This window comes from Ptychodera flava, chromosome 13, assembly GCF_041260155.1.
Source record: "Ptychodera flava strain L36383 chromosome 13, AS_Pfla_20210202, whole genome shotgun sequence".
Classification (NCBI taxonomy): domain Eukaryota; kingdom Metazoa; phylum Hemichordata; class Enteropneusta; family Ptychoderidae; genus Ptychodera; species Ptychodera flava.
The window spans coordinates 28,214,757-28,225,360 of record NC_091940.1 but is presented as its reverse complement, the minus strand read 5'-3'; the positions used below and the strand labels follow the sequence as shown (position 1 = coordinate 28,225,360).

General features: G+C 37.1%; 1 protein-coding gene across 1 annotated transcript; it reads left to right on the top strand.

The window, feature by feature from the left end:
- The first annotated feature begins 277 nt into the window (after nucleotides 1-277).
- LOC139148046 (zinc finger protein 26-like) lies at nucleotides 278-2,855 on the top strand. Its single transcript, XM_070719316.1, has 2 exons — nucleotides 278-896; nucleotides 1,153-2,855. The coding sequence occupies exons 1-2, from the start codon at nucleotides 461-463 to the stop codon at nucleotides 2,193-2,195; spliced, it is 1,479 nt and encodes a 492-aa protein (XP_070575417.1). The 5' UTR covers nucleotides 278-460; the 3' UTR covers nucleotides 2,196-2,855.
- Nucleotides 2,856-10,604: the final 7,749 nt, after the last annotated feature.

Sequence of the window (10,604 nt, the reverse complement as noted above, 5' to 3'; positions counted from 1 at the left end):
CTAGGATGACCTTAGTGAGATAATTTCATACTGTCAGGAAATACTTAATTTTGTATCCATTTCTATAGTAGCTTCAGGGACTTTGGCCCTATGTTTATGAAATATTTGACAGGCGATACGATTTATGGTCAAAGATACTTTGTGATGTGACAACTGTGAACCTGGAAATTTCGCAAAGTCACGATAAAACATAAAATTCACGAAATTTTCTCATTACATTGATGTTAGAACTCTTAGACAATTATTAAAATTATTCTTATATTTCAGAATATTCATAGACGCCTGTTGTAAATAACTCTTTTTACAACGCAAGTTCAACCAGCAAGGGAAGAAATGTACGGAAAACGTATATGAGACGACTAGCTTTGCTGAATAAGAAACCTCTCTCGTCCAAGATTGTGACAAGACTTTTAGATATATAGAACGTGAACTAAGTCATAAGTTGACTAACGGAAAGAAAATGCCATTGGTTTGTAAAGAGTGTGGAAAGAGTTTTACACAGGATGAAAACATGTTACACCACACACTGATTCAGACTGATGAACAGAAGTTGGTCTGCAAAGTATGCCGTAAGGTCTTCAACAGCGGTAACAACCTCAAAATCCACGCTGCGACACACAGAAGTGAAGAGCCATTTGACTTCAAAGTGTCTTGTAAGGGTTTGGTAACAAGTGGACATCCAAAAGTTCACATCAGGACACATACAATTGAAAAGCCATTTGTCTGCAAAGTATGTGGTAAGGGTTTTACACAGAGTGGAAATCTTAAACTACACAACAGGATACATACAAATGAAAAGCCATTTGTCTGTAAAGTATGTGGTAAGGGTTTTACACAGAGTGGAAATCTTAAACTACACAACAGGATACATACAAATGAAAAGCCATTTGTCTGCAGTGTGTGTGGAAAGGGTTTTAAAACATAGTGGTAGTCTCAAATATCACATCAGGACACACACAAATGAAAAGCCATTTGTCTGCAAAGTATGTGGTAAGGGTTATACAAATAGTTGTAGTCTCAAATATCACATCAGGACACATACAAAGGAAAAGCCATTTGTCTGTAAAGTATGTGGAAAGAGTTATGCAATGAGTGGACATGTAAAACGTCACATCATGGCACATACAAATGAAAAGCCATTTGTCTGTAAAGTATGTGGTAAGGGTTTTACACAGAGTGGAAATCTTAAACTACACAACAGGATACATACAAATGAAAAGCCATTTGTCTGCAGTGTGTGTGGAAAGGGTTTTAAACATAGTGGTAGTCTCAAATATCACATCAGGACACATACAAATGAAAAGCCATATGTCTGCAAAGTATGTGGTAAGGGTTATACAAATAGTGGTAGTCTCAAATATCACATCAGGACACATACAAAGGAAAAGCCATTTGTCTGTAAAGTATGTGGAAAGAGTTTTGCAATGAGTGGACATGTAAAACGTCACATCAAGACACATACAAATGAAAAGCCATTTGTCTGTAAAGTATGTGGTAAGGGTTTTACACAGAGTGGACATCTTAAATGTCACATCAGGATACATACAAATGAAAAGCCATTTGTCTGCAAGGTATGTGGTAAGAGTTTTACACAAAGTAGAACTCTCAAAATTCACATGACAACACATACAAATGAAAAGCCATTTGTCTGCAAAGTATGTGGTAAGGGTTTTACACAGAGTAGTACTCTCAATAATCACATCAGGACACATACAAATGAAAGGCCATTCGTCTGTAAAGTGTGTGGAAAGAGTTTTGCACGGAGTGGAGATCTAAAACGTCACATCAGGACACATACAAATGAAAAGCCATTTGTCTGCAAAGTATGTGGTAAGGGTTTTACACAGAGTGGTACTCTCAATAATCACATCAGGACACATACAAATGAAAAGCCATTCGTCTGTAAAGTATGTGGTAAGGGTTTTACACAGAGTGGACATCTAAAACGTCACATCATGACACATACAAATGAAAAGCCATTTGTCTGCAAAGTATGTGGTAAGTGTTATACGCGTAGTAGTACTCTCAAAATTCACATCATGACACGTACAAATGAAAAGCCATTTGTCTGTAAAGTATGTGATAAAGGTTTTGCACATAGTTCGCCTCTCAAAGTTCACATCAGAACACATGCAAATGAAAAGCCATTTGTCAGCACAGTATGTGGTAAGGGTTTTACACAGTGGAAATCTTAAATATCACATCAGGATACATACAAATGAAAAGCCATTTGTTTGCAAAGTAAGTGGTAAGGGTTTTACATGTAGTAGTACTCTCGAAGATCACATCAGGGTGCATACAAAGGAAAAGCCATTTTGTCCAATTTGTGTGGAAAGGGATTTGCACGGAGTGGAAATCTAGAACGTCACATCAGGACAAATACAAAAGAGAAGCCACATGTCGGCCAATTATGCTTTTAGGATTTTACTTAAACAGAAGTCTAAAAGTTCACACCAAGACACATACAAATGAAGGGCTAAAGGTCTTCGAAGTTTGTGGTAAACATTTCAATTTAGTTCACGTCTCTCATATTACATGAGGATTCACCAAAAATGAAGAGTTTATTAGTCCTCACATACAATGTAACATCATTGCAAATCCTCCGTATCTCAATGAACCCCAAGAAAAAAGACACCGGGATACAAAATTCGTCATACATGAGGAACCATTTAAGGTACAATATGCTATTACAATTGTAACTGATCAAAAACGGTGCTCAGCTTTATCCTAATTTCGATTGTCGTACGGCACGGAGCTCGCACGGAGAGGGGACGCCAATTTGTTTGTTTACCCTGAGATTTGCCATGTCAACAGTCGTCGCGCGCGCGACACAGCTGTCACGCCACGCGCTCACCACCTGTTTGGGGGGTAGTAGACCGTGCACAGTGCCGGCGACGTGCAGAATGTTTGCTAGAGCTTGGCCAAAATACGAGAACTTTAACAGGAAATCCATGGGAAAACATTACAAGACTCAACATATTATTTCCGTATTTTGCAACCAGAATACCCGTGTTCCTCAAAGCCTTTGAGTTTTTACGTTGGCGACATCGCTTTGCAGGCGGGGAGCGGCAGCCATTTTGTTTGTTTACGTTATTTACCAACAAACTGCTAATAAAATGTAGTTCAGGAAAACGCCAAAACCGATAATGTTTATCGTGCATATCTCAACGTTTACCATGAAATATCATAGCTGAAATTTTACGGTGAATGTCATTGGTATATGATAAAATATTAATGGAGGACACTTTTACTTTCGTATCGCAGATTGTATCGCTAATTATGGTATACAAGGTTGCATGGTACTGCCAAAGTGTGTGTGTGTGTGATCAACAGTTGCAACAGTTCCCAACCTTTTGATACTTCAATGGACAGTGTACCAATTTTTTTTCATATGCACTTGACTATGAATATCACAAGCTCAAGGTCCATAAAAGCTTTGAAATATTGTGAATACACTCACTCTGGCTTCCCACGTGTAACCAAATGAGAGCAAAGTGTCACTTTGACGCTATGTATTTTAATCTTTTGTTAAGTATTTTTATACTGCTAAATTTGAGTAGTCATCGAAATATAATATTAATTCATGAACTGATTTAAATGTACATACCATTACACAGTTTACTGTTATATGGGTGAGCTGTAAACAGCGTTTCCCTATTTCGTTTGCATTGCTTTGTACTGGAAATAACTACCTAATACCAGCTGGTATTCAAAACAAACTTTTCAAGTAGTTTTTCAGGTACTTCTGTTGTAAGCTACCCAGCAATGTTGTAAACGTTTTGGTACAATCAAAAGCATCACTTTTCGAACAAATTTGGAATTTGTCAGCAAAGTTCTGTTCATGTAGATCTGTGCGGCTGGACTGTAAAAGGGAGAACGATTTCCCTTCAGTAGCTGTTGCATGCTTTATTATGCATTGAGGGGAGGGTTAGAGTTAATGTCGCTGACGGAAAGATTCCTCAGCCAACTTGCTGTTAGCTGCAATTTGCATTTTCTACCCATTCATAGAAACCTTTAACACACTCAGATTCGAAAATCATGATAGAAAGTTTCCATTTCTGTATATGTAAGCCAATTTGAAAGTGTTATGTATACTTGGAAGGCACAAAGAAGAACTGTGATTTGTTGATGGTCATGTCTTGTTTTCATGTTTACCTTCACACTCAAGATATGACTGGTCAAAAATCAAATTGCATGAAGGTAGGAAGTGCCACGTGGACAGATATTTGAACTGTTTACATTTTCCCTAATTTACATCTTGTGGAGGCTTATTTTAAAGCTCTTTTATTCGAATTGTGATGAAATATGCTAAGTTTTAGTCCCCACGGACACTGTCCGGGGGATTTATAGATTTGGTCATGTCTGTGCGTCCGTCCGTGCGTCCGTCCGTTCACGCAGATATCTCAGAGATGCCTGGAGCGATTTCATACAAACTTGGTACAAGGATTACTCCATATGTCATACAGATGCACGTCGATTTGTTTTGTGATACGATCCAATATGGCTGCCAGGCGGCCATTTTATTACGATTTTTTCATGTACAGAGCCATTACTCAGGCATGTTTCAACAGATTTTATTCAAAGTTGGTACAAGGACATTGACCTATGTCATACACATGCACATGGATTTGTTTTGTGATACGATCCAATATGGCCGCTGTGCGGCCATTTTTTACGATTTTTTCATGTACAGAGTCATAACTCAGGCATATCTCAACCGATTTTATTCAAACTTGGTACAAGGACATTGACCTATGTCATACACATGCACATGGATTTGTTTTGTGATACGATCCAATATGGCCGCCGTGTGGCCATTTTATTACGTTTTTTCATGTCCAGAACCATAACTCAGACCTGTATCAAGCGACTTTATTCAAAGTTGGTACAAGGAGATTGACCAAAGATATACATATGCACGTTAATTTGTTTTGTGATACGATCCAATATGGCTGCTATGCGGCCATTTCGTTGTGATTTTTTCATGTACAAAGCCATAACTCAGGCATATCTCAACCGATTTTAATCAAAGTTGGTACAAGGACATTGACCTATGTAATATATATGCACATTGATTTGTTTTGAGATACGATCCAATATGGCTACCATATGGCCATTTTATTACGATTTTTTCATGTCCTGAACTACAACTCAGACATGTATCAAGCGAATTTATTCAAAAGTATTTTGATCACAGACCTAATGAAGAGGACTCTTTTCTCTCTCAGGACCTGTAATCAAAGTACCCATATACAAGTGGGGACTGTGTCATCAACGATGACTTGTATTTTTGAGGCTTATTTTGCTAATTTTGTCAAAAAATCTCTAAAAAATCTTCTTGGTATTTTGAAGACAATTTTGTCATTTTTTGGTGAAAAAATCTTTAATTTTTTTTTCAAAACTGCTGGTGAGACAGCATTGATATTTGGGATATAGGTCCCTAGTGATGACCTAGTTCACATTTGTTCAAATGGTGCTGAAATATGCAAATTTCAATTTTAAGCCAATTTTAAATTTTTGTTAACTTTTTTTTTACAAGAAATGCTTGTCTTGTAGTTGTGATCAAGATGTGATACATTCAAATTATAATGAAACCGGAAAATGTTTTTTAGCAATTTTAGACATTTTTATCAATTTTTTTCCTCAAAAACTGTTCCTGTGATATCTTTGATATTAGTCTTAGTTTTAGTAAAATTTGAACAAGTGCAACGTTAAAGAATGACCTATGTTTACCTCAAACATTGTAAGTCTAGTCGGAAGCATCAAGCTTGTGTACAGCATACACAAAAATGGATATACAGTACACCTTGTTGTTATTCTCGCTTCTATACTATGTTTTTCATGCAATCTTTTAAAACACGATGTCCAACTTAGTCTCACTCTGATTGAATAATTTTTTATCCGTTTTAATCACTTTATACTATCGTTCAGCAAAAAATATTGATGTGCGCATGTGTGTATGGCTCATTGAGGAAGAAGAGTGTGTGCTGTTAGGCAAATAAACACTTAAAGATACATCGGAAGTAAATGTACATTGTGCATGCCAATACCTTTGTGATTGTTTTGTAACAAATGGACCCAATATGATTTTCAGTAGTGTAACAGACAAAATATACTCCTGAAAGCGGGATCAAGTTGCACAATGGAAGTCAGGGTTAATATTGTGCCAAAGAGATAGTAAGATTTTTGAGTTTTGTTTACCCAGTTTCATTATATGAATAATTCTAGGTACTGCTGCCAGCAGTGATTGGGTAACAATTGCTAGGAATGTACTACTATGCAATAATGATTTGATACAAAATTTAGAGGTTAATTTTTCATCATCTTTAGTTCACATATAAGAGCATGGTAAATGTCTTAACTATATGATTTTTGTATGTGTTTTTTGGTAAAGCACACTTGTCTTAGATTTTGACTAGAGAGTTGAAAGGACACTGTTTTCAGATGCCACTGGTCAGAGCTGTGACAATTTTGCTACTTAATTTTCCTAGGATGGCCTTATTAACGTGTAGTGAAAATTGTACAATAATTGGTATTATTAGTGGTAAAACAATAATTTACCACATCCAAGAAACATATAGAAAATGACATTAACAATATAGTCACCTTGATGTACCATGAAGTGGTGGTATCAAGTTCTTTGAAAATTTGAGAAAAAATTGCATATTCACATGTTTGAGAATACAAAGATCAATTTGACCTACCTTTTTCAAAAACCAACTTCTATTAAGTAATCTCATTTGCGTTGTAAGTTTCTTGTATCTACAAAATTGAAATAGAGGTGAAATTTGCCTATGTAGATATTTTTCGCTTTTTTCATTTTTGATAACTGAAAGTGTAAAAAATATGATAAATTATCTACAACTGAGATACACGTACCACTAGCAGATCGCAAATACAATTCATTGTTGTGTTTAGTTGATAGTTGATGTGTATTGTTTGGATGATTTTGTATAACAATCTTCAATTTTGATTTTTAGAAAATGGATTCTTCATTTTGGTGAAAATTTTTGTCACGACCCAGTTAAACTTTTCTTTTCAGGTCTGTATTGGTATTCCCATTCAGCTTTTTTTCAAATCTTAATAATATCAGCAAATACTGTAATTTTTAGCTCATGTTGGTTTTATATATAAATACCAAAAAGAGCTTATATGATGAGTCTGAGTGGCGTCTGTATGTCTGTATATTTGTGGGTATGTGCGGATGTATGTCCGTCACACACAAAGGCTCCCATACCGCCAAAGCTACCGTCTCAGTATTTGGTGTACAGGTAGATGTAGGGGTTGAGATGTGAATTTGTTCAAATGAACACATCAGTGTCAAAAATGTGCAAATGAGGTAAGAAAAAGGGAAATTCTGCAAATGTTCATGAGTGGTCGCATGCCAATGGCTGAAACAGGATACTCCACTGACCTGTAGTCATTTCCTGTCATTGTTTATGAACTTACATATTAACAGACCTGCTCAAACTAAGAGACGGACCATTAGATCTTGGGAGGGGGTGGTCACAATGAAATTGTGAACATTTTTTTTTACAACTGTTACTGTAAATTTCTAAAAAAAAATTTCCAAATGAGGAAAGCTGTGCTAATTTTTTTTACCAAGTAAATTTTCAGATTAATAATTGTTTTTAGTTCGACGCTGTCTGAGGATACAATGTACATCCATATCACTAGTGCAAATAAGATTGCGTGCTGTAACTACTTATGGCCCAGTGATTTATATTGCTGATAGATTTCGCGAAATGTTGCAGATCATCTTTTGACAAGCTGAGAAGCTATTTGCAAAAAGTGTGGTGAAATTTCAATATTTGTGTTTTTAGGACAATTTTTGCCCTTTTTTGATCATCAATTTCTCTGTAGCAGTATGTCAAACCTCTGTTATTCTTGTTGTTTTTCTTGTTGTACTGTGCAGAAACCATTGTCCATAACATCAACGTAGAATTTTCCTGCAGTGAACAGATAGAAACAACATTTATTGTTGATCTTTGGTACCCATACTGGTATGTACCAATTCTGATCAAATGTGAGCGACACCGTATAATTGCGGTATTTTTTGTTATATCCAGTATTAAAAAGGATGTTATATTTCAAAAATCACTCGTTATAATTCTTCAAAAGTTGTCATGAAGGTTCTTTCAAAGAGATTCAATGAATTTTTGTATATTTACATATCACATGAGCATTTTTTAATATTTTGTTTTTTTCACAAATGATGCTTTCACCTACATTAACTTTGAGTACGTGACTTTTGAGACGGCAGACCAATACGACTTTGCAATATACAGTCCGGGTCATTTTCACAATCGGCGACTCATTATGATAATGTATTCCGACTTTTAACCGATCAGTGACCAGATGACGTCATTTGTAAAGTACAGGTCACGCCATGTCACAAACCATGCGCCAAGTGAGATCGGCTCTCCCTGTCATTAATCAACCGTTTCTTCCACGCAGGTTTCAGGGCGTCTGAAGAAAATGTGGATAGACTAATAGGATACTCTAAAATGAGGGAAAGGAGTGAAGGCAGTAAAAAAATTGCGACCCTTTTCAATTATTCCCCATTCCAAATCTTACCCTAAAATAATTGCCCCTTTTAGAACGTAACCTTTGACCTCATTTCCATAAGTACGCACATCTTTGACGTCATCAGATTTGGCTATACCACTTGTAAAATGGTGCCAAATATTTCAATGGATTTACGAAATTTACTGCCGTTGGCAAATGTTGACGTCAGGGCTTCTAATTGCTTGTCTCGCAACTTCCCAATATGACATTTTAATTTTTGTTCAATGCACCGGCGTTTTCAACGCTTCACTGTAGACTTTTTGAGCCATGGACATTCCGCCCCAGTGACTATAATAGCACAACGGCTAAATTTAGTATCTATTAGGGCAATTACGTAATAGTACAAGCCTAAGATATTTGATATGCGAGTAGCGAGCTACCAACACCGATATCACTTGTTATCTCATACTAGGCATGTCTGTTACGAAAGCTGGTTCAATGGCAGGCAAACTGGAGAAAGGTTGAGTGGAGTTTTCAAAACCAATCAAAAAAATCGAAAATAACGAAAAAACAAGAAGTCCCTCGCTGGCTCATTTTCCTGCTCACTGAGCCGAGCTTCGCTCGGCTCACTTTCTGAGGGCGGTATTATGGTCTGAGGTCAGTGTTAGGTGAAGCATGGAGGTGAAGCCGCCGAGGGGCTGGGAGAGAGTTAGCTCTGCATGGCAGGGCTGTGTGTTACCGGCGTTATACGGCCTGGTAACACACAGCCCTGCCATGCAAAGCTAGGAGAGAGTCTACTCAACTCGTAATTCCCCCAACTATACAAGCGCAACAAATGGGTGGGAGTATCCTGTGTAGCTGAAGCAGCACGACTATGTGATTCTTAAATCTGGCGTTAGAGTCAATAATCGACGAGTACGAGAGATGGCAGAACCCACAGACCGGCTGAAGGACCACTGAACCAGCAGCACGATCAAATCTTTGGTAATATGTAGCGGCGCATCGAAGATGTACTTCAGCGGATGGAGGTGGACCACACGAGAGAGAGAGAGAGAGAGAGAGAGAGAGAGAGAGAGAGAGAGAGAGAGAGATGAAATGAAAATGAAATAACTGCCATTCGTTCATACTGGACAATGCGGAAAACATTATGTATGATGTATGGTATTGTACTGTTTTTTGTGTGCCAATTTTATATAAAATAAAATAAGTCATTTCACTTTACATTATTCACTATGGGAAAATTATGCACATCTCCTCAAGACGAAATGAATTATATCTCTAAGTTAGAGTCTAATATTAGAAGGGTGTTGAAGTGGACGATGCCCGCCATGCTGTTTTATCGGATAATATCGGATAAAATTGACAACATTGTTTAACTTCTAAGTTAGAGTCTAATATTAGAAGAGTTTGGAAGTGGACGATGCCTGATACGCTGTTTTAACGCCCTTCTAAGCTAATTTACGTCACGTCCTGTACAGTACTACAATTTTCAAGATGGTAGGATGAATTATTCCGACAATCCAGGCTGTAAAAATGACGGGCTGACCTATTTAGAGCTATGTAGCTCTTGCTCGCTACCAAAAAGAAGCCCCAAAGTTCCCCTGAGCGAAAGAATGTCATATGCAATTTTAATGGTATAGATGTTGAGTGGCATTTTCTGCGATTCAAGACGTTTGATGAAAACAAAAATATTGTTCAAAATTGTTGTAAAACCTGATACGATATTAAAGCTTAATCTGCGAAACAAGGCTTTTATCAACATAATGGAAGCATTATGCATTGCCATCGGCAATTCACTTTGAAACCTCGCCCGTTTCCTTAAGTCAGGTTCCCTCACCACATAACGGCATGTCCTCATCACATAATGGCATGTCATCATCACACAAAGCTATAACCTCACAACATAATTGTATAACCTCATCTTATAATGCTATAACCACATCACATAATGTCATATCTGCATCGTGTAATGTTTAATTGGGGTGACATATAGTTCTCATACATCATAAGACAGCTATGGCTTTCCATACGATAGGTCTACAATTATTTTACCGGTTCCGTGATGCAGTGCCCGGGGATTTGGCCGTAGGGTATAC

Bases quoted from the DNA above. Each gene is read 5' to 3' on its own strand.
- LOC139148046 (XM_070719316.1), top strand. From the start codon at position 461: ATGCCATTGGTTTGTAAAGAGTGTGGAAAGAGTTTTACACAGGATGAA. The intron at 897-1,152 runs GTGTGTGTGGAA...TTGTCTGTAAAG, and splicing joins TGAAAAGCCATTTGTCTGCA to TATGTGGTAAGGGTTTTACA.